The 24898-nt window shown below is 43.9% G+C and overlaps 1 protein-coding gene across 1 annotated transcript; it reads left to right on the top strand.

The window, feature by feature from the left end:
* The first annotated feature begins 3586 nt into the window (after positions 1 to 3586).
* Positions 3587 to 23620, top strand: LOC120051961 (SLAM family member 5-like). Its single transcript, XM_038998840.1, has 5 exons — positions 3587 to 3754; positions 20083 to 20400; positions 20500 to 20781; positions 20902 to 21022; positions 22527 to 23620. The coding sequence occupies exons 1-5, from the start codon at positions 3685 to 3687 to the stop codon at positions 22579 to 22581; spliced, it is 846 nt and encodes a 281-aa protein (XP_038854768.1). The 5' UTR covers positions 3587 to 3684; the 3' UTR covers positions 22582 to 23620.
* Positions 23621 to 24898: the final 1278 nt, after the last annotated feature.

Below are 24898 nucleotides of genomic sequence, written 5' to 3'. Positions count from 1 at the left end.
TTATCTACACCTCTCCATAAAGAGAAATAAACGTCATTCATCATACCCCTTGTATCTTAAAATGATTTGAGCATTTAATTGAGTTAAAATGCTATTGGTGAGCTTGTGGTAGTGTACTTCACAGCAAAAAGATGATCTCTTTATGAGAGTGCCTGCTAAATGTGGGTGCAGGGGACTGTGAGCATGGTTTGTGGTGTCAGCTCTCTTGCTGGAGAGAAGCTGTGCAGAGATAGAGGGCGGTACCACATCTCCCCATATAAGCACGTGAGAATGAAAGCGACTGACCCATATAGGTTACTGACCTCAGAGAGAACAAATAAGCAATAACCACATTCTGTAAAAGTGGCGATAGAGAAGAGTACACTAACACACAGAGACAAAATGGGGGTGTTTTGGGGGTTGATGGAATCCATATACGTTGACACTCGTTCATTTTGATACATGCATTTGTGTGGCTTTACTTGAGATATAGCAACCACAAGGCTTCCGCTCTCTCTCCATTTGTGGGTGTTGTTTTGAGACTAACACCAGGGCCTTATTCATAGAACCTTGCAGAGTGTACAGAAGAGGTGTCTGTACAGTATGTTCTATACAGCACATTTCTATCAGACCACACCATGCTCATAGACAGAGACATGCTAATCTGATATGATAGGTGCAACATGTGTAACAACTTTCAAATACAGTATTGAAAAGATGTAGCAGCTGCACTTTTCACAGCATTTCTAGTCCCTTTGTTATGGCAAGCCTAAATATGTTCAAGAGAAAATAATTAGCTTAACAAGTCACAGAATGAGTTGCATGGTCTTGTGTGCAATAATATTGTTTAACATGCTTTTTGAATGACTACCTCATCTCTGGACCTCCCACATTATCTGTGAGGTCCCACAGTTGATCAGTGCATTTCAAACACAGATTCAAACACAAAGACAAGGGAGGCTTTCAAATGCCTTGCAAAAAAGGCACCCTATTGGTAGATAGATAAAAAATAAAAAACAAACATTGAATTGTATCCCTTTGAGCATGGTGAAGTTATTAATTTCACTTTGGATGGTGTATCTATACACTCAGTCACTACGAAGATACAGACGTCCTTCCTAACTCAGTTGACGGAGAGGAAGGAAACCAAGGGATTTCACCATGAGGCCAATGGTGACTTTAAAAGAGCCATTAATGGCTTTGATAGGAGAAAACTGGAGATGGACCAGCAACATTGTAGTTAATCCACAATACTAATATGAAGCCAGTACAGAATAAAAATATTCCAAAACATACATCCTGTTTGCAATAAGGCAAAGAAATGTACTTTATGTCCTGAGTACAAAGTGTTATGTTTGGGGCAAATTCAACACAACACATCACTAAGTACCACTCTTCATATTTTCAAGCATGGTGGTGGCTACATCATGTTATGGGTATGCTTGTCACCGGGAAGTACTTGGGAGTCTGTTTAGGATAAAAATAAATGGAATAGGCAAAATCCTAGAGGAAAACGTGGTTCAGTCTGATTTCCAACAGACTGGAAACAAATTCACCTTTCAGCAGGACAATAACCTAAAACAAAAGGCCAGCTATACACTGGAGTTGCTTACCAAGACTACATTGAATGTTCCTGAGTGGCCTAATAACAGTTTTCACTTAAATCGGCTTGTAAATCTATGGCAAAACTTGAAAAAGTCTGTCTAGCAATAAACAATAACTAACCTGACAGAGCTTGAAGAATAAGAATAATGTGCAAATACTGTACAATCCAGGTCTGCAAAGCTCTTAGAGACTTACCCAGAAAAACACAGCTGTAATAGCTGCCAGAGATGCTTCTACAAATTATTGACTCAGGGGTGTGAGTACTTAGGTAAATTAAGTATTTCTCTATTTAATTTCCAATAAATGTGCTATTGGGTTATTGTGTGGAGATGGGTGAGGAGAAAAAAATCTGTTTAATCCATTTTGAATTTAGTCTGTAACACAACGAAATTTGGAATAAGTCAATGGGTGTGAATAGTTTCTGAAGGAACTGAGTGTACAAACATTAGAACACCTTCCTAATATTGAGTTGCACACACGTTTGCTCTCAGAACAGCCTCAGTTCACCGGGTCATGGACTCTACAAGGTGTTGAAAGTGTTCCACAGGGATGCTGGCCCATGTCAGCACCCTTGCTTCCCACAGTTGTGTGAAGTTGGCTGGATGTCCTTTGGGTGGTGGACCATTCTTGATACACACCGGGAAACTGTTGAGTGTGAAAAACCTAGCAGCATTGCAGTTCTTGACACACTTGACACACCTACTGCCATACCCTGTTCAAAGGTACTTAAATCTTTAGTCTTACCCTTTCACCCCTTGAATGGCACTCATACACAATCCATGTCTCAATTGTCTTAAGGCTTAAAAATCCTTATTTAACATGTCTCCTCCCCTTCATCAACACTGATTGAAGTGGATTTAACAGGTGACCGTGACATCAAGGGATCATAGCTTTCACCTGGATTCACCTGTCATGCAAACAGTTAATAGTGAAATTCTTTTTTCTCCACTAGAAGGTGCTCTTTAAAAACGTATTCGGGATCGGTGTCCCTCCCACGGGTTGGTTGAGCTAATGTAGGCTAATGTGATTAGCATGAGGTCGTAAGTAACAGGAACATTTCCCAGGACATAGACATATCTGATATTGACAGAAAGCTTAAATTCTTCGTAATCTAATTGAACTGTCCAATTTACAGTAGCTATTACAATGGAATAATACCATGCTGTTGTTTGAGGAGAGTGCACAATTTTGAACAGGAAAAGTTATTAATAAACAAATTAGGCACATTTGGGCAGTCTTGATACAAAAATACAATGGTTCATTGGATCAGTCTAAAACGTTGCACATACACTGCTGCCATCTAGTGGCCAAAATCTAAATTGCACATGGGCTGGAAAAGTACATTATGGCCTTTCTCTTGCATTTCAAAGATGATGGTACAAAAAAAATACAAAATAAAGTTTTTTCTTTGTATTATCTTTTAACAGATATATTGTGTTATATTCTCCTACATTCCTTTCACATTTCCACAAACTGCAAAGTGTTTCCTTTCAAATGGTACCAAGAATATGCATATCCTTGCTTCAGGGCCTGAGATACAGGCAGTTAGATTTGGGTATGTCATTTTAGGCGAAAATTTACAAAAAGGGGCAGATCCTTAAGAGGTTTTTAACAACCTACACTTTGGTTTGTCACTACATAACAAGTCTACTAACGTCTCTCTTTATCTCAATAGGGATAGGTATTTAAGTATAGTGAGCTCAGAGCTGATGGCATTAATGGATAATCCGATTTCACAGGGTGCTGTGATGTTGATGTTGATGGTGGAATTACTGACAGGGTTTGCAACTACACCACTGTAGATGGAGTTGTAATCGTATCTCTCTACCTCCAGAGGGTGAGACAGGCTGGTGATGAGATCAGGGTGTAAACATTGGTCCAAACAGTTGCAACTAAAACAACAGTTTCTATTGGATCAATTCAGGTAGGTCCCTCCCTGTTCTGTTTCCTTCTGTTTAAGAAACTTTTTGCAGAGGAATCTGCATAATGAATACACATCGGAGGGCTGCTGGTCTGGTTGAGTCTATTCTCTCCTCTGTACCAGGACAAGATCACATCTCTTCACAACACAAACCACTGAACAGCTGAAGATTTAGAGGAATGAACCATTTGTTGAGATGGAGAAGGCTTGCCAGACTGACGTTCATGCTGCTATATTTTGTCATTAATGGTATGTTTTTTGTTTTTACTGATTTGCTGCACTAACTAACATTTTATGTGGGAGATGATAGATAAGTAGCCTAATGTTTTTATTTTTACATTTTCAATGTTTTGGTCGTTGAAAAATGCTAAGTATTTTAAACAGTGCAACATTTACACTGTGTGTAGCCTATCGCTAAGACTCATTCCAAAATAATATTCCTCCATTTCCGGAGAGACATCCTCCTGTATCCTGTCCAAGCATTAGACAAATATTTACAGTACGGGATAGATGCAGACAGAGACTAGTTTCTAAAAGCAGAGCTCTTTAATGGAAAGAAAGAGTTGTAGGATATAAAAGTTTGTGATCTGTACACCAACTACAGAGTATGCCAATACTTTATTGATTCATAGACTCATTTAGATGAGAGATTAATAATATTTTGGAAACAACAGGCAGACAACCTTTTATAGTTCTATGAGACTGAGACTGTAGCTTGTCATTTGACACTAATTTGTGTTCTATTAGAATTTTGGTCACATGTTCACTGTGTTTAGTCTCACAGTGTCTGCCCATTGATGTTTGAAAAGACTAATGCCTATGGATGGGATAATAAAGCATGCACCTTTATGGTGTTGTGACTTGGGAATTCTGTCAACCATGATGAATCATTGAAGGACAATGGACATGGCTTCATCCCAAAATGATGAAATTCTTTCTTGGATATCATTATCTAAGAGTCATCAGGTAAAATGTACATTAAAACTCAGTGGCATTTAAGCTACTTTCGAGTGGGTCATTAAACAGGAAATGTTTCTGGTTTCTGTCATTATGTGGTCAGTGGCTGTCTGTCACACAGATGGATGGAAGAGCGAGAGGCAGGTCGTTCAGTGGCTGTCTGTCACATAGATGGATGGACTTTTTTACAGAAGTCATGGTCTGGTCACTGGTCAGCTCACCACAAATGTGATGTTCCTCTGGTCATAGCGTGGGACAAAAAAATCGGTGTTTTTTAGGGTGTAAGTGTCTCGCTTGAAAGTCGGCGGCTCCGGCACTGGTCGTGGTCCCCACCCCACCATAGTCACTACCCGCTTACGTAGCCTCCTCCAAATGGCCACCCTCCACATTAACCCCACTGGATTAAGGGGCAGCACCGGACTAAGGGGCAGCACCGGACTAAGGGGCAGCACCGGACTAAGGGGCAGCACCGGACTAAGGGGCAGCACCAGGATAAGGGGCAGCACCAGGATAAGGGGCAGCACCAGGATAAGGGGCAGCACCAGGATAAGGGGCAGCACCAGGATAAGGGGCAGCACCAGGATAAGGGGCAGCACCAGGATAAGGGGCAGCTCCGGACTGAGGGACGGCAGCTCCGGACTGAGGGACGGATCCTGGCTGGATGACTGCTCTGGCGGATCTTGGCTGGACGGCTCTGGCGGATCCTGGCTGGACGGCTCATGGCTGGCTGACGGATCTGGCTGCTCATGGCTGGCTGACGGATCTGGCTGCTCATGGCTGGCTGACGGATCTGGCTGCTCATGGCTGGCTGACGGATCTGGCTGCTCATGGCTGGCTGACGGATCTGGCTGCTCATGGCTGGCTGACTGATCTGGCTGCTCATGGCTGGCTGACGGATCTGGCTGCTCATGGCTGGCTGACGGATCTGGCTGCTCATGGCTGGCTGACGGATCTGGACGCTCATGGCTGGCTGACGGCTCTGGACGCTCATGGCTGGCTGACGGCTCTGGCAGATTCTGTCTGGTTGGCGACTCTGGCAGATCCTGTCTGGTTGGCGGCTCTGGCAGATCCTGTCTGGTTGGCGGCTCTGGCAGATCCTGTCTGGTTGGCGGCTCTGGCAGATCCTATCTGGTTGGCGGCTCTGGCAGATCCTGTCTGGTTGGCGGCTCTGGCAGATCCTGTCTGGTTGGCGGCTCTGGCAGATCCTGTCTGGTTGGCGGCTCTGGCAGATCCTGACTGACGAATGGCTCTAGCGGCTCCTGACTGACTAACGGCTCTGACGGCTCGGGACAGACGGGCGGCTCTAATGGCTCGGGACAGACGGATGGCTCAGACGGCACTGGGCAGACGGATGGCTCAGATGGCGCTGGGGAGACGGATGGCTCAGATGGCGCTGGGGAGACGGATGGCTCAGATGGCGCTGGGGAGACGGATGGCTCAGATGGCGCTGGGGAGACGGATGGCTCAGATGGCGCTGGGGAGACGGATGGCTCTGGCCGGAATAGGCGCACTGTAGGCCTGGTGCGTGGTGCCGGAACTGGAGGCACCGGGCTAAGGACACGCACCTTCAGGCTAGTGCGGGGAGAAGGAACAGGGCATACTGGACCCTGGGGACGCACATTAGGCCTAGTGCGTGGTGCCGGAACTGGTGGTACCGGGCTGGGGACACGCATCTCAGGGCTAATGCGGGGAGCAGCAACAGGATGCACAGGACTCTGGAGACGCACAGGAGGCTTGGTGCGTGGCGCCGGAAATACCGGACCGTGCAGGCGTACTGGTTCCCTTGAGCACCGAGCCTGCCCAACCTTACCTGGTTGAATGCTCCCCGTCGCCCTACCCGTGCGGGGAGGTGGAATAACCCGCACCGGGCTATGTAGGCGAACCGGGGACACCATGCGTAAGGCTGGTGCCATGTATGCCGGCCCGAGGAGACGCACTGGAGACCAGACGCGTTGAGCCGGCTTCATGACACCTGGCTCAATGCCCAATCTAGCCCTACCAGTGCGGGGAGGTAGAATAACCCGCACCGGGCTATGAACACGTACAGGAGACACCGTGCGCTCTACTGCGTAACACGGTGTTCGCCCGTACTCCCGCTCTCCACGGTTAGCCTGGGAAGTGGGCGCAGGTCTCCTACCTGCCCTCGGCCCACTACCTCTAAGCCCCCCCCCAAGAAATTTTTTGGGCTGACTCACAGGCTTCCTACCGCGTCGTCGTGCTGCCTCCATTCGCCGGTATCCCTCCTCACACTGCGCCAGAGAATCCCAGGCTGGCTCCGGCACTCGCCCTGGGTCGATCGCCCACCTGTCGATCTCCTCCCACGTAGTGTAGTCCATATTATGCTCCCATTTCCATTCCTCCTTGCGCTTCTCCTGTTGCCGCTTTTCACGCTGCTTGATCCCGCGTTGGTGGGGAATTCTGTCACGATCGTCAAAGGGACTGAGAGAGGACCAAGGCGCAGCGCGTGGAAAGTACATCTTCTTTTTATTTAAAGAAGGAAAAAACAAAACAACAAACAAACAAAACAGACGACCGTGAAGCTATCAAACATAAGTGCTGACACAAAACACTTCAACATAGACAATTCCCCACAAACAGCTAAAGCCTATGGTTGCCTTAAATATGGCTCCCAATCAGAGACAACAATAACCAGCTGTCTCTAATTGAGACCCAATTCAGGCAACCATAGACTTTCCTAGATACCTACACTCAACCATAGACACAGCTAGACTTCTATACTAAACATAAACCCAACTACTCTAATAAACCCCCTAAACCTTACAACCACCCTAGACACTACAAAAAACACATACATTCCCCATGTCACACCCTGACCTAACTAAAAATAATTAAGAAAACAAAGAATACTAAGGCCAGGGCGTGACAGGTTGTAACAGATTTTTATTGTTCGAAATATTTGTGAATTAACAGGTTCTGTAATGGAGAAGGTAGAACAAAATAATCGTGCAATAATGTAAGAACTAACCCACTGCTGGGTCAAATGCATGAATAACAATAACCCAGCAAAACATTAAAGTAATCCACTGCTGGGTCAAAATAACTGAATTTTGGGGGTAAATCAAGTAACCCAAAGTGTTGGGTACTTCACGTAACACAACAGTGCTGGGTCAAAATAACTGAATTTTGGGGGTAAATCAAGTAACCCAAAGTGTTGGGTACTTCACGTAACACAACAGTGCTGGGTCAAAATAACTGAATTTTGGGGGTAAATCAAGTAACCCAAAGTGTTGGGTACTTCACGTAACACAACAAGTGCTGGGTTAAAATAACCCAGTGCTGGGTATGTACTATAGTGACCCACCAAAGCATTTTTTTTAAGTGTATGAAGCATTAGGCTTTCGGTCTGATATGCACTTTTGAACACCCAGTAAAGTAATTAAGTAAAAATACTTTAAAGTACTACTTAAGTAGTTTTTGGGGTATCTGTACTATACTTTACTATTTATATTCCATACATTTTCCTTGACACCCAAAAGTGCTCATTACATTTTGAGAGCTTAGCAGGACAGAAACATTTTCAAATGCATGCACTTATCAAGAGAACATCCCTGGTCATCCCTACTTCTGATCTGGTGGAGTCGCTAAACACAAATGCTTAGTTTGTAAAGATGTCTGCGTGTGCCCCTGGCTATCCGTCAATAAAAAAATAAAATGGTGCCGTCAGGTTTGCTTAATATAAGTCTTTTATATTTTTTATTTTATTTAACCAGGCAAGTCAGTTAAGAACAAATTCCTATTTACAATGACGGCCTACACCAGCCAAACCCGGATACGCTGGGCCAATTGTGCACCGCCCTATGTGACTCCCAATCACGGCAGTTTGCGATACAGCCTGGAATCGAACCAGGGTGTCTGTAGTGACTCCACAAGCACTGAGATGCTGTGCCTTAGACGGCTTCGGGACTCGGGAGCCCATGTTTATACATTTACTTTTGATACTTATGTATATTTTAGCAATTACATTTACTTTTGATACTTAAGTGTATTTTAAACCAAATACTTTTAGACTTTTACTGAAGTATTTTACTGGGTGACTTTCACTTTAGTAATTTTCTATTAAGGTATCTTTACTTTTACTCAAGTATGATATTGGGTACTTTTTCCACCACAGTGAGTAAGCTCCAGTCATTGTACTGTCACCATCATAGCCTTGACCATGGCATTTGTTCACTGATATCCCCTTATACTTTTAATCAGTTTAGTTTTTGCTTTTTCTGTCACATTCCTGAAGCCCAAGAAACAAACGCTTAGATTTCTAGTACATATTGAAATTAAAACGGTTTATTAATTACTTTTTGAAAGGTTACTGTCAAAATGATTTACATAAAACATTTAAATAGACACCCCCGCAGCCTTGCCGGTGTAGATGTGGCTGCAACCGGACTAGATTGTGAACGACTCTTGGCGGAATGCATTGCGTGATGTTCATTGCGTGTTATTCTAGATCTTTGGGACATTCCATACCCTAAACTCTAACCCCTACCCTTAACCCAAAGGTGCCAAACTCAATCCACGGAGGATCGAGTGGCTGCGGGTTTTCGCTCCACCCTTGTACTTCATTGATTAATTAAGGTCACTAATTAGTAAGGAAGTTCCCACACCTGGTTGCCTTGGGCTTAATTGAAAGGAAAATCACAAAACCTGCAGACACTGGGCCCTCCATGGAATGAGTTTGACACCCCTGCCTTAACCCATACCTTAACCATTTTAAATGTCAACTTCAATTGGATAGGGACGTCCCAAGGATTATGTATAGCACGGACCGTTGCTTGATGTCCGTGAGAGTGATACACACAATATCGTTCACAAACTGAAGCCCCCCCCCCCCCAAACAATTCATTCTTAAATTCAATGTTCAAAAGTTCAATCTCATCACGGACAAATATAGCATTTTAGCTAATTAGCAACATTTCAACTATTTACTACTTTTTAGCTAGTTTGCAACTACTTAGCATGCTAGCTAACCCTTCCCATAACCCTAACCTCACAACCCTTTTAGTTAACCTTAACTTTAACCCTTTAACCTAACTCCTAAACTTAACCCTAACCTTAAACCTTAACCCCTGGCCTAGCTAATGTTAGCCAGCTAGCTAACGTTAGCCACTTAGCTAGTATTCGAATCAAATTGTATTTCTCACACATACACATGGTTAGCAGATGTTAATGTGAGTGTAGCGAAATGCTTGTGCTTCTAGTTCCGACAGTGCAGTAATATCTAACAAGTAATCTAACAATTCCGCAACAACTAACTAATACACACAAATCTATAGGGGTGAATGAGAATATGTACATATAAGTATATGGATGAGCGATGGCCGAGCGGCATAGGCAAGGTGCAATATATGGTATAAAATGCAGTATATTCATGTGATATGAGTAATGTGAGATATGTAAACAGTATTAAAGTGGCATTACTTAGGGGCATTGTATAAAGTGACTAGTGATCCATTTATTAAAGTGGCCAGTTATTGGTTCTCAATATAGGCAGTGAGTTAGTGATGAGCAATGAGTTAGTGATTGCTGTTTAGCAGTCTGATGGCCTTGAGATAAAAGCTATTTTCAGTCTCTCGGTCCCAGCTTTGATGCACCTGTACTGACCTCACCTTCTGGATGGTAGCGGTGTGAACAGGCAGTGGCTCAGGGGGTTGATGTCCTTGATGATCTTTTTGGCCTTCAGGTGCTGTAGGGGTCATGGAGGGCAGGTAGTTTGCCACTGGTGATGCGTTGCCTTGCGGTTGAGGGTGGTGCAGTTGCCATACCAGGCGGTGATTCAGCCCAACAGGATGCTCTCGATTGTGCATCTGTAAAAGTTTGTCAGGGTTTAGGGTGACAAGCCAAATTTCTTCAGCCTCCTGAGGTTGAGGAAGAGCTGTTGCGCCTTCTTCACCACACTGTCTGTGAGTGGACCATTTCAGTTTGTCTATGATGTGTACGCCAATGAACTTAAAACGTTCCACCTTCTCCACTGCTGTCAATTCAATGTGGATAGGGGGGTGCTCCCTCTGCTGTTTCCTAATGTCCAGGATCATCTCCCTTGTTTTACTGACGTTGAATGAGAGGTTATTTTCCTGAAACAACACTCACCTCCTCCCTGTAGGCTGTCTCGTTGTTGTTGGTAATCAAGCCCACTACTGTTGTCATCCGCAAACTTGATGATTTAGTTGGAGGCGTGCATGGCCACGCGGTCGTGGGTGAACAGGGAGTACAGGAGGGGGCTGAGCCACACTCTTTTGGGGCCCCAGTGTTGAGGGTCAGCAAAGTGGAGCAAAGTGTTGTTTCCTACCTTCACCACCTGGGGGGTGGCCCTTCAGAAAGTCCAGGACCCAATTGCACAGGGCAGGGTTGAGACCCAGGGCCTCCAGCTTGATGATGAGCTTGGAGGGTACTCTGGTGTTGAATGCTGAGCTGTAGTTAATTAACAGCATTCTTACATGGGCATTCCTTTTGTCCAGATGGGATAGGGCAGTGTGCAGTGTGATGGCGATTGCGTCGTCTGTGGACCTGGAGCAGGACTCTAACTCGGAATCTTATAAGAAATCCCGCTATGCTCTCCGACGAACCATCAAACAGGCAAATCATCAAAACAAGACTATGATCGTATTGTACGACAATGGCTCTGATGCTCGTCGGATGTGGCAGGGCTTGCAAACCATTACAGAGTACAAAGGGAAGCACAGCCGAGAGCTGCCCAGTGACATGAGCCTACCAGATGAACTAAACTACTTCTATGATCGCTTAGAGGCAAATAACACTGAAACATGTATGAGAGCACCAGCTGTTCCGGAAGACTGTGTGATCACGCTCTCCGCAGCCGATGTGAGTAAGACCTTTAAACAGGTTTACATTCACAAGGCCGCGGGGCCAGACGGATTACCAGGAGGTGTACTGCGACCATGCTCTTACCAACTGGCAAGTGTCTTCACTGACATTTTCAACCTCTCCCTGTCCGAGTCTGTAATACCAACATGTTTTAAGCAGACCACTATAGTGCCTGTGCCAAAGAACACAAAGGTAACCTGCCTAAATGACCACCGACCTGTAGCACTCACGTCTGTAGCCAAGAAGTGCTTTGAAAGGCTGGTCATAGCTCACATCAACACCATCATCCCAGAAACCCTAAACCCAGTCCAATTTGCATACCGCCCCAACAGATCCACAGATGATGCAATCTCTACTGCACTCCACACTGCCCTTTTCCACCTGGACAAAAGGAACACCTATGTGAGAATGCTATTCATTGACTACAGCTCAGCATTAAACACCATAGTGCCCTCAAAGCTCATCGATAAGCTAAGGACCCTGGAACTAAACACCTCCCTCTGCAACTGGATCCTGGACTTCCTGACGGGCCTCACCCAGGTGGTAAGGGTAGGTAACAACACATTCGCCACAGTGATCCCCAAAACAGGGCCCCCTCCGGGGTGCGTGCTCAGTCCCCTCTTGTACTCCCTGTTTACTCATGACTGCACGGCCAGGCATGACTCCAACACCATCATTAAATTTGACACAACAGTGGTAGGCCTGATCACCGACAGCCTATAGGGAAGAGGTCAGAGACCTGGCCGTGTGGTGCCAGGACATCAACCTCTCCCTCAAAGTGAACAAGACTAAGGAGATGATTGTGGACTACAGGAAAAGGGGACAGAGCACGCCCCCATTCTCATCGATGTGGCTGCAGTGGAGCAGGTTGAGAGCTTCAAGTTCTTTGGTGTCCAAATCACCAACAAACTAACATGGTCCAAGCACACCAAGGCAGTCGTGAAGAGGGCACGACAAAACCTATTCCCATTCAGGAGACTGAAAAGATTTGGCATGGGTCCTTAGATTCTCAAAAGGTTCTACAGCTGCACCATCGAGAGCATCCTGACTGGTTTAATCACTGCCTGGTATGGCAACTGCTCTGCCTCCAACCACAAGGTACTACAGAGGGTAGTGCGAATGGCCCAGTACATCACTGAGGCCAAGCTTCCTGCCAACCAGGACCTCTATACCCGGCGGTGTCAGCGGAACGCCCTAAAAATGGTCAAATACTCCAGCCACCCTAGTCATAGACTGTTCTCTCTGCTACCACACAGCAAGGCTTCTAAACAGCTTCTAACCCCAAGTCGTAAGACTCCTGAACATCTAATTAAATGGTTACCCAGACTATTTGCATTGTCCCCCCTCCCTTTCCCCCTCTTTACACCACTGCTACTCTCTGTTGTTATCATCTATGCTTAGTCACTTTAATAACTCTACCTACTTGTATATACTACCTCAACTAACCGGTGCCCCCGCACATTGACTTTGTATCAGTACCCCCCTGTATATAGTCTCGTTATTGTACTGCTGCTCTTAAATTATTTGTTACATTTATCTCTGATTCTTATCCTTATTTTTTGAAACTGCATTGTTGGTTAGGGGCTCGTAAGTCAGCATCTCACTGTAAGGTCTACACCTGTTGTATTCGGCACATGTGACTAATACGATTTGATTTTATTAGTTTTTTTGGCCAACTGAAGTGGGTCCAGGGTGACCGGTAAGGTGGAGGTGATATGATCCTTGACTATTCTCTAAAAGCACTTCATGATGACAGAAGTGAGTGCTACAAGACGGTAGTCATTTAGTTCAGTTATTTTTTCCTTCTTGGGTACAGGAACAATGGTAGCCATCTTGAGGCATGTGGGGACAACAGACTGGGATAGGGAGCGATTGAATCTGTCCGTAAACACACCAGCCAGATGGTCTGCGCATGCTCTAAGGATGCGGCTAGGGATGCCGTCTGGGCCAGCAGCCTTGCAAGGGTTGACACGTTTAAATGTTTTACTCACGTCAGGCACGGAGAAGGAGAGAGGGGGGCTCAGTCCTTGTTAGAGGGCCGCAATGGTGGCACTGTATTATCATCAAAGCAGGCGAAGGTGTTAAGTTTGTCTGGAAGCGTGACTTCGGTGTCCGTGACGTGGCTGGTTTTCTTTTTGTAGTCTGTGATTTCCTGTAGACCCTGCCACATACGTCTCATGTCTGAGCCATTGAATTGCGACTCCACCTTGTCCCTGTACCGGCATTTCGCTTGTTTGATTGCCTTGCGAATGGAAGAACTACACTATTTATATTCAGTCACATTCCCAGACCTCTTTCCATGGTTAAATGCGGTGGATCACGCTTTCAGTTTTCATCGAATACCGCCATCCATCCACGGTTTCTGGTTAGGGTAGGTTTTAATAGTCACAGTGAGTACGACATCTCCAATGCACTTCTTTATAAACACATTCACCGAGTCAGCATATAGGTCGATGTTGTTCTCTGAGGCTGACCGGAACATATTCCAGTCCGCGTGACCAAAACAATATTGAAGCTTGGCTTCCGATTAGTCGGACCAGCGTTGAATGGTTCTCATCACTGGTACATCCATTTTGAGTTTCTGCCTATAAGACCTCAGAGCCTTGGATCATTTCTGTTCTGTTATTATATATATTAATATTACATTTTGGGGTTGTTTCGACATACACTTGTCTCATGGTCTTGTTTCTACACATTTTAAGATGTTTGCTTGCCTTGCGCAGGGATGCATGCCAAGAATTTGGACGTTCAGTGAAAATGAAAAGATCCACCTTGATTCCTTTGTATTTTTGTTGCATAAAGTCTGCACTTAGGGTCTCTGTGTGCCCTTTTAAAACCTTTGCTTCACTGGCAATACCAATACCTGCATTTTGGATTGCAAGGTTGCTGAGTTTGGGGCTTTTAAATGTATCCATCTTAGTTTATTACAGCTGGATACAGTATATGTTACAGTTGGTTTGCACTTGGCTAGTTGTAGCTAGATGTTGTTGAATGTAAACAAAGCCGACCTCGAATAGTTTTCTCTTGCTTGTGTAAGTTTAGGTACTAGTTTTCCTGTCCTTTGTCCTGTCCTTTGTCCTTTTTGATTGTCCTTTTTGTTATTTGTTAGCTAGCTAGGTGTTTTAGCTAACAGCAGGTAGCCAGTAGCTAGAAACTCTTAGCAACTTGTAAACAACTGTTAGCTTGTTAGCTATCCAGTTGAGTTATCTGGATAAAAGTTGTCTTCTGATGTTGTATTCTTAGTCCTTCTTTATCTTTCTCTCACTTGTTTTTCTGAAATGTACTCTTCCTTGAAATCATTTGAAATATGATATCTAATACTAGATATTAGGAGCTAATCATTTTTCCAGCTGCTCTTGGAACTGATGTTTTGAAATGATCTGTCATTTTCCATTGAGAAATATATTTCCCTACAAAAATCATTGCAGTTGCACAAGCTGTTTTATTATATGGCTACTGCAATAGCTGCGTCCAAAATAACATAGTTACAGTCACTTTTGTACCTGCAGGGTTAATGTTATATTATACTGTACAATTCAGTAATTGTGTAGTACAGGGGTAGACAACCCTGTTCCTGGAGTGCCACAGTTACTACTACAGGATATTGTTCCAACTAGGCACCACACCTGACCAACTGAGCTAATTGATCAGTTCAGTTATTGCCTAAATTCAACACACCTGTCCTTCCAGGTCTGTTAAATGAAAAACATCAATTGCCTGCGTCACTCCAGGACCGTGGTTGCCCACCCCTGGTGTAGTGGTTATGTCCTAACTCTGGTTATTTTGCAGTTATACTGCAATTGCTGCATTCAAAATAACCAGTATACAGCAAATACTGTAACTGCAGTTTCACAATTCAAATGAATTACAAGTTGACGGCATAGCCAATGCTTTGTTGTTAATCGCCAGTTTTACTGTTACAGTAGCCAGCTGAAGAAATAGCCCCTCAACTGTTGCACACATTTTCTTTTTACTGTTTTTCTTATATCAAGTCGCTGTCTGAGTGTTGTCCTTTGTTACAATCCATATAGCGATGCTGAGAAGTATGTTTATCCTAAATGAACAAGACTTTGGTATGTGAGTATGTGTTGGTGAGACAAACGCAGAAAGATATTAGGCTTATTCCGAATGCATACTTAATATCAAATCAAATGTATTTATAAAGCCCTTCTTACATCAGCTGATATATCAAGTGCTGTACAGAAACCCAGCCTAAAACCCCAAACAGCAAGCAATGCAGGTGTAGAAGCATGGTGACTAGGAAAAACTCCCTAGAATGGCCAAAACCTAGGAAGAATCCAAGAGGAACCAGGCTATGAGGGGTGGCCAGTCCTCTTCTGGCTGTGCCGGAGTATGTACGCTGTGTCTGGCTGTGTCTGGAGTATGTACGCTGTGTCTGGCTGTGTCTGGAGTATGTACGCTGTGTCTGGCTGTGTCTGGAGTATGTACGCTGTGTCTGGCTGTGTCTGGAGTATGTACGCTGTGTCTGGCTGTGTCTGGAGTATGTACGCTGTGTCTGGCTGTGTCTGGAGTATGTACGCTGTGTCTGGCTGTGTCTGGAGTATGTACGCTGTGTCTGGCTGTGTCTGGAGTATGTACGCTGTGTCTGGCTGTGTCTGGAGTATGTACGCTGTGTCTGGCTGTGTCTGGAGTATGTACGCTGTGTCTGGCTGTGTCTGGAGTATGTACGCTGTGTCTGGCTGTGTCTGGAGTATGTATGCTGTGTCTGGAGTATGTATGCTGTGTCTGGAGTATGTATGCTGGAGGCTAGCTTCCTTGTGCTGAAGAACATGCAACATTAGGGAGGCTATCACCACAATGATTGTCACATCACCAATTTGCTTAGAGAATGTGAAAACATTGTGTATAAAAGTCCTGTAGTTACACTCCTAGGCCTACCCACCCATGCAAAATAGCCTTCCTTTTCCCAGTGCAATTTCACTTTTACTTTTAGAAATCCAAAGACCCCTATCAGGTCTACATTGATCCGACAACTGTAATAATTATGGACACGGATAGACCTTAAGCATTACTGAGAACTATTCTGTTCGCTGCAGTGGAAAAGTAGTCATTGCGGTGGAAACTTATTTCACCACATACAGTAGGCCTGTGTGTGAGATGGGACTCCTGTACACAGGGAAGACTGTGTGGGGCTACTTCTCAGTGTGGTCAAACCACCTGCGTGACAGAAAAAGGCGGACCACACGATGTGACAGACTGATGGGAAAGGAAACGACTCTGTGTTCTCAAGCAGAGACACAGTCACATATTCAGATAGACAATGTATACCGTTTGCTATTGGAGGACAAATACATTACGTTCGTAGGGTGTGCATGAGTTCTCTTCTATTCACCTGTAGAACTAATACTGAAAAGTTGCTCTTGTACAATCCCAATAATATACTGTTGGGCCTATGAGCCAATAACCAGATTATTAAGCTAATGACCTGGGTAACATAATGCCTAATTGAGCCCACCTGCTGCATACATTAAGCCTATGTCTCCTCAGAGGATGTGACACTGAAGCATTTGTTCTACCTTACTCAACACCTTAAACCATAGCCGTAGGAAGTAGGGGTGCTGAGGGTGCTGCAGCACCCCCTGAATATAACAGTAGTAGTGCACTGGGAATTTAATATTCCTGTATTAGCAGACCAATATAGCCATCTGTAGTGCGGGCAAAAAAACATCCACCCTCTGTGTCAATGAAAACAATAGCAGCACCCCCACTCCCAAACTACTTCCTGTAGCTGGGCCTAAAATCTACAAATCTTTTGCAGTTAGGACTTTTTTATTTAGGAAAAAAAAGGAAATACTTTAAAGTACTACTTAATTCGTTTTTGGGGAGTATCTGTACTCTACCATTTATATTTTTGACAACTTTTACATTTACTCCACAACATTCATAAAGAAAATAATGTACTTTTTACTCCATACATTTTCCATGACACCCAAAAGTACTCATTACATTTTGAATGCTTAGCAGAACAGAAAACAGTCAAATGCACACACTTATCAAGATAACATGCCTGGTCATCCCTACTGCCTGTAATCTGGCAGACTCATTAACCACAAATGCTTAGTTTGTAAATTATGTCTGAGTGTTGAAGTGTGCCCCTGGCTCTCCGTAAATAGAAAATATTTTTTTTAAAGTATAATGCGCTCTGCTTTGTTTGATATAAGGATTTTGAAATGATTCATACTTTTACTTTTGAGACTTAAGTATATTTTAGCATTTACATTTGATACTTCAGTAGATTTAAAACCAAACACTTTTACTCAAGTTTATTTTACTGGGTGACTCATTTTTATTTTTTATTAAGGTATCTTTACTTTTATTCAAGTATGACAATTGGATACTTTTTCCACCTCTGATTATTGATATACATTACATTTGAGTAATTTAGCAGACACTTTCTACAGGCTATAGCTGCTTATAATCTGAATATTTTTGCAGTGTCCATATGTACAGAATACCTGCCTCTTTCCTACTGCTAGTAGGACAACCATCATGCCCCTGATCTATTTTTCTGTGTTCTCAACACAAAACCTTTTTCAACAAATAACACATAGGCTAATGCCTACAATAGTCCTCCATCATGCTGAAATTGTAACGGCCGTCGTCGGAAGAAGGTGAAGACCAAAACGCAGTGCGGTAAGTGTTCGTCATGTTTAATCGAAACTGAACACTAAAAGGCAAAAACAACAAAGTGACAACCGAAACAGCTCCGTCAGGTGTAACACACACGAAACAGAAATCAACCACCCACAAACACAGGTGGGAACAGGCTACCTAAGTATGATTCTCAATCAGAGACAACGATAGACAGCTTCCCCTGATTGAGAACCATACCAGGTCAAACACATAGAAATACAAAACAAGGACAACATAGAACACCAGACATAGAATTCTCACCCAAACTCACACCCTGACCAACCAAAATAGAGACATAAAAAGGATCTCTACGGTCAGGGCATGACAGTACCCCCCCCCCCCCCCCCCCCTGGACTCCGGCCGCAAGACCTGAACCTATAGGGGAGGGTCTGGGTGGGCATTTCACCGCGGTGGCGGTTCTGGTGCGGGTTGTTACCGCCCTTACCACCGACCTCGGACCGGGGACCCTCGCAGCGGGCCCCGGACAGGAGGGAGACTCTGGCTGTTCCGGACCGGAGGGAGACTCTGGCTGTTCCGGACCGGAGGGAGACTCTGGCTGCTCCGGACAGGAGGGAGACTCTGGCTGCTCCGGACAGGAGGGAGACTCTGGCTGCTCCGGACAGGAGGGAGACTCTGGCTGCTCCGGACAGGAGGGAGACTCTGGCTGCTCCGGACAGGAGGGAGACTCTGGCTGCCCCGGGCAGGAGGGAGACTCTGGCTGCCCCGGATAGGAGGGAGACTCTGGCTGCTCCTGACTGAAGCCCGTCGCTGGAGGCTCCAGACTAGAGGGCGTCGCTGGAGGCTCCGGACTAGAGGGCGTCGCTGGAGGCTCCGGACTAGAGGGCGTCGCTGGAGGCTCCGGACTAGTCCTTCGTTGGAGGCCTCGTGCCATGGATCCTCACTGGAGGCTTCGTGCCATGGATCATCACTGGAGGCTTTGTGCCATGGATCATCACTGGAGGCTTTGTGCCATGGATCATCACTGGAGGCTTCGTGCCATGGATCATCACTGGAGGCTTCTTGCCATGGATCATCACTGGAGGCTTCGTGCCATGGATCATCACTGGAGGCTTCGTGCCATGGATCATCACTGGAGGCTTCGTGCCATGGATCATCACTGGAGGCTTCGTGCCATGGATCATCACTGGAGGCTTCTTGCCATGGATCATCACTGGAATGGAGAGACACACAGGAGGCCTGGCTCTGGGAGAAGGCACAGGACTCACCAGGCTGGGGAGACATGCAGGAGGCCTTGTCCTTGGCCGAGGCACCGGATACATTGGGCCGTGGAGGCGCACTGGAGGTCTCGAGAAAAAAGCCTGCACAACCCATCCTGGCTGTATGGTGACTTTGGCTCCGTCAGGTGTAACACACACGAAACAGAAATCAACCACCCACAAACACAGGTGGGAACAGGCTACCTAAGTATGATTCTCAATCAGAGACAACGATAGACAGCTGTCTCTGATTGAGAACCATACCAGGCCAAACACATAGAAATACAAAACAAGGACAACATAGAACACCAGACATAGAATGCTCACCCAAACTCACGCCCTGACCAATCAAAATAGAGACATAAAAAGGATCTCTACGGTCAGGGCGTGACAGAAATGTTCCTCTGACCCTGTAATTCAAAGGATACAATCTAGGCTATTTAAGAGGCTGTAGTGGAAAGTTATGTTACTTGGTAATGAAATATCTCTGTAAAGTCATGTGCTTTTTCATTGATATCCTTGACTTTTATTTTGGGGAAAAAACAACAGTCAATTGGGGAAGAACTTCCCTCACTCAGAGAATGCATTTCCATTTGAACTTAATTTCGGACAAAATATTCAACTAGTAGTCCAAACAATTATTTCCTGACCCCAACCATCACATTAGGCCCGTGAATAACTACGAAGGACTGTGATACTCACAGTCGTGTCATTCCAGACGACTACAATGGAGACGTGCAGAAAACATTAACAAATGATTGAATGTCATTGTCATCTTCAGTGCAGTCTGACATCAGATCATATCATGTGGCTGCAGTTACTGACATGTTAAACACTTATCCAGGTATTGTGAGATTTAGTGTGCGACTGCAGTCATTGTGTTAATATTTAGTCTCTCTCTTTCCACAGTACTCTGTGCTTCTCAGCAAACAGTCCAGTCTGAGATTCAGCGGGTGAAAGGCATCGTGGGACAGACTTTCTCTTTTCCAGAGAGGGTGATCAAGACTGGCAATTTACTTTATGGAGACCTTGACACTATTGCAAATGTGTACCCTGGTAAAGAAGGCAAAATCACCCTTGAGAAGAGATTTGAAAACCGCCTCCGCTTGAACAATGTTACAAGATACTTCACTCTCTCAGACCTTCAGATTGACGATGCTGGGCTTTATACTGTTGAGATTACAGACGAAGGGAAAAAAACTAAAACATTTGAGCTCATTGTATACAGTAAGTGTTTGTGTGTGTGTGTGTGTGTGTGTGTGCTGTATATTACGAACACATTTAATATAGGTTCCAATTTCAATTTATTTGTATTTTTTCTTCCAGATTTTGTTTCCAAACCTCAGGTGACAGACTGTGACAGCAGCTCCTGTAGTGTGGTGTGTTCTGTGGACAATGAAAAAGAGGTGACCTTGACCTTGTACAGAGGAGAGGAAATACTAAACCAGACCAGCAGTCCTGATCTCACCACTGATCTATCTCTACGTTTGGAGGTAGAGGGAAAGAACTACAACTCCACCTACAGCTGTGTGGCTGCTAACCCTGTCAGCAATGAGACAGTTCATGTCCCAAAATGTTGCAGTGAAGATGGTCATGCTAATGATGCAGGTAAGACACATTTTCAATTAAATCCACCCAGGAAATAACATTTACCAAGTGAAAGTGAAGTTTAGTTGAGCTCATTCAAAACATATTTTACAAAAATAATTACCTTGTGTTTTATTTCAGACAGTGGTGAGAGGACTCTGGGTATGCTTATTATTGCTGTAATCTGCGTTTTGGTTGCCTCAGGGCTGGTTGGACTTGCAATCTATCTAAAGAAGAGGGGAAATGAACACTCACAAGGCAGGTATTTATCTTTTAGATGTGTGAGGGCACTCCCAAAAGTTAAAGCATGCTTAGCCTTTTTTTTACAATCAAGGGTAATGTTTTGGAAAAGGTAGGAAATGTTTGCTTGAACAACAGATGCAGGTCAAATAAAGTGTCATATCTTCCACAATTCCTCTGTTTGTTCAGACAGTGTCATTATCCCAGACAACTTCTCTAAATGTTGAAAAAGCAGAAGGCACACACACACAGACACACACAAACGCTCTCTCTCTCTGATAATGATTACTTGAATAGCTTGGCTTATCTGACACCAACATGACTGCAACCACAGAGACCAGTACTCATAGTAACAAATGAGTCCTGAGTGTTTACAGAACCTGTCCTGTGGGCTGAGCGTCTGTATGTCTCTGTCAGTTAGTCACACCTCCCTTTAGGCCTATATTTACTTTACTTTATTTGTCTTCTTAGATTCATCCGAAAGAATGCAAGTTGACATTGAGTATACAGAGATAACTCCTAAAAAACGAACAGATAATCAGGTTAGTAAAAATGTTACAAGCTGATTGACAATACAGCAGCTTTAGCAGCCCTCATGGCTACAACTGTAGGCTTTAGCTCTGTGTCAGTGGGTTAATGTGGTCTTGAGTTGCACAGACCACCTGAGTTTGATACCCGGCCTGATGTCATTGCAACCAGTTTTGCCCATTTGGTTGCACAATGAAAATCCACACAGCACATATGGTGTACCGGAGCGCCAAGTCTAGGTCCGAAAGACTTCTTAACAGCTTCTACCCCCAAGCCATAAGACTCCTGAACAGCTAATCAAATCGCTACCCAGACTATTTGCATTGCCCCCCCCCTCCACTCTTTTACGCTGCTCCTACTCCCTCTTTATTATCTATGCATAGTCACTTTAACTCTACCTACATATACATACTACCTCAATCCTCGACTAACCGGTGCCCCCGCACATTGACTCTGTACAGGTACCCCCTGTATATAGCCTCGCTATTGTTATTTTACTGCTGCTCTTTAATTATTTGTAACTTTTTTAACTTAACCAACAATGCAGTTTTAAGAAAAATAAGTGTTAAGGGCTTGTACAGTAAGTAAGCATTTCACTTTCACTTCATGTCTACACCTGTCGTCTTCGGCGCATGTGACAAATAACATTTGATTTGATTAGATTAGTAATTCCTTTGATTTTTATATAGTCTTTTACAGTATTTGCAAAGTCTGTGGACTTTTTTAAAGTTAGGCTTCATGATTCCCTCCACTAGCGTTAGGAAAGGTTCTAGATGTGTTGTGTTGACTGTTGAGTTACCTACTGCAGAACAATGAGAGTAGACAAGAGAGTGACAGGCGTATCCTGTTTCCTTCCTTCCTCTGGCACAACGTTTCTAATAAAGCATAAGATCCTTTTTTGTTACTTTCCTAACCTCTTTTATCTCCCCTCTCTGTCCCTTATTTCCTTGTCCCTCTCCGTTCTTCCCTCCCCTACCTACCCCCTTCTCCTTGCCTAGGAGGAGCGAACAGATATACCAGAATTGGAGTCGAGTAGAGAAAACCCTACCCTGACATCAGTTTATGATACACTCCTGTTACATCGCATGGCTGCCAGCGGGGATGTTGACACAGCATGAAAGAGGAAAACGGGAGGTCAATAGGATAACTCACATCATGTAGGGGACAGTATATCAGAAAGACGACGTTGAAACAAAATGAAAGTAAAAATATATTCACCCAGAAAACCTTTTAGAGGTACAGTTGTTATGGGAGAAAAATCCCCCGGAACTGTTGCGCTGATATAAATTCAGGGTTTCTTTGTAGGTCATTCTCAGACATTCTGTCAAATAGGAGCCTCGATGACATCCACTGATAAGGACCCATTCAATAACTATGCATTGAGTTAGTAGCAGGATCAGGATAATCCTTCTTTTCAAGTGCCTTTTTTCCCAAATCCCAATGTATAAGTTAAAAACGAATGGAACATATATTTTAATGCAATTCACTAGTGTGTTTGCAATGCTACCACTGTGCCAAAGTCACTCCCTCCTGCAGACTCTGTACACTCTCCTTCTATCAGAGAATGTTGTGCTCCACCTACATTAGTGCAGCCTTTGTATATATCTGCCAGCACAGGTTACTATGACCCGAAAATACAAAATCTGTCGATACCATAGTGAGTTGTTGCATTGTTATACTACTCTATTTCAGAGTAGTTACTGAGACTGAATATGAAGATCTAATTCACTTTTCACTATTTTAAAATAATCTCTTGACTTATTCAAACTCATAAAAATAAACATTTTGTACTGAGCTTCAATATATTAAGTCAAAGACTTACCCATACATTTCATTTAAAGTCATAAAATGTGTATATTTCCTGATGTTTAACAGTCATCAATACATCAATACCCTTGCTTGAAATATATTAATGTTTTACATACCCCATCACAACACAAAATATGATGGTAGATTACTCCGTTCTCCATTTATGTGTTTGTTGTCATTTAAATCTGTGTAAACAAATAATGTATTGCTTCAGAATACTTGTGTAAACTGTCATTCCTTGAATCCATGGCTGCTTCTATTAGTTTGAGAGTGGCAACATTTCTCCAGAAACACAACTTCATGTTGTGGTTTTAATGTAACCTACTTCTAGGGTCAAATAGGAGGGACCACTGTAATTGGTTGGTGGATTCTCTATTTAGTGAGTTTAAGTGTGTGTGATCTTTTTTTCCTGCCACTTTGCATGCCAGGCAGCTGTACATTTCAATTTTTTTATTTACAATAATTTCCAGCTTTGTTTTGAAAAAATGTTGGCCTTTTCTTCCAATCCTTTTCCTCCGTCTAGTGGTTGAATGTTTTTATATTTCAGTTTACTGTATACTGTTGTAATGCGTCTGTGTGTAGCTGGGGTAGATGAGTCAGGCGCAGGACAACAGATATGAGTAATGTAACCAATTTTACTCAACAATAAATAACAAAACACGTCAATAAATCCTAGGCCACAATTACGGACCGCAATACAATAAACGATCACTCATAAACAAACATGGTGTCACGTTCCTGACCTGATTTCCTTTATTTTGTCTTTGTTTAGTATGGTCAGGGCGTGAGTTGGGGTGGGCATTCTATGTTACGTGTTTCTATGTTGGGTTTCATGTTCAATTAGCCTGATATGGTTCTCAATCAGGGGCAGGTGTTTTACGTTTCCTCTGATTGAGAACCGTATTTAGGTAGGCTGTTCACACTGTTTGTTTGTGGGTGAATGTTCCTGTGTCAGTGTTTGTACCACACGGGGCTGTTTCGTTTAGTTTGTTAGTCTGTTCCTGTTCATTTGCGTTCTTCGTTGTCTGTAAGTTCACATGTTCAGGTCTTGTAACGTCGTTTATTGTTTTGTAGTTTATTAAGTGTTTTTCGTCTTCGTTATTATTATAAAAATAAATATGGAAACATACCAAGCTGCATTTTGGTCCGATCCTTGCTCCTCCTCAGACGAGGAGGAGAACGAATGTTACACATGGGGGAACAGAGGGTTAAATAATGAACAAGTAATTGGGGGATTGAAAAGTGGACAGTTAAGACAAAGTTAAAACAAAGACAAAGACAAAGTTAAGACAAAGACAAAAAAAATGGAAAATGAAAATTGGATCAGCGATGGCTAGAAGGACGGTGACGTCGACCGCCGCCCGCACAAGGAGAGGTACCGACTTCGGCGGAAGTCGTGATAACTGTACATAATTTACAGTGTTTCGCTCTGAGACAGTGTACTGTAAATTGTGTAAGTATATCTTAAATCATGTGCAACCAAAATGTTCTCTCATCTTTCTATGCCTTAGACTGTGGTCATGCATTTTTGTGCCAATGTGCCATTATTATAACATTATTG

Source organism: Salvelinus namaycush, chromosome 8, assembly GCF_016432855.1.
Source record: "Salvelinus namaycush isolate Seneca chromosome 8, SaNama_1.0, whole genome shotgun sequence".
NCBI classification, from domain to species: Eukaryota; Metazoa; Chordata; class Actinopteri; order Salmoniformes; family Salmonidae; genus Salvelinus; species Salvelinus namaycush.
Note: the sequence above shows the minus strand (reverse complement) of the source record. Positions and strands in the feature narration are given on the sequence as shown.

What these genes read in the sequence shown, in the direction of transcription:
- LOC120051961 (XM_038998840.1), top strand. Translation starts at nt 3,685, where the DNA reads ATGAACCATTTGTTGAGATGGAGAAGGCTTGCCAGACTGACGTTCATG. An exon ending in GCTATATTTTGTCATTAATG is followed by an intron (nt 3,755 to 20,082) that starts GTATGTTTTTTG and finishes CTCTTTCCACAG; the next exon opens with TACTCTGTGCTTCTCAGCAA. An exon ending in TGGTCATGCTAATGATGCAG is followed by an intron (nt 20,782 to 20,901) that starts GTAAGACACATT and finishes GTTTTATTTCAG; the next exon opens with ACAGTGGTGAGAGGACTCTG.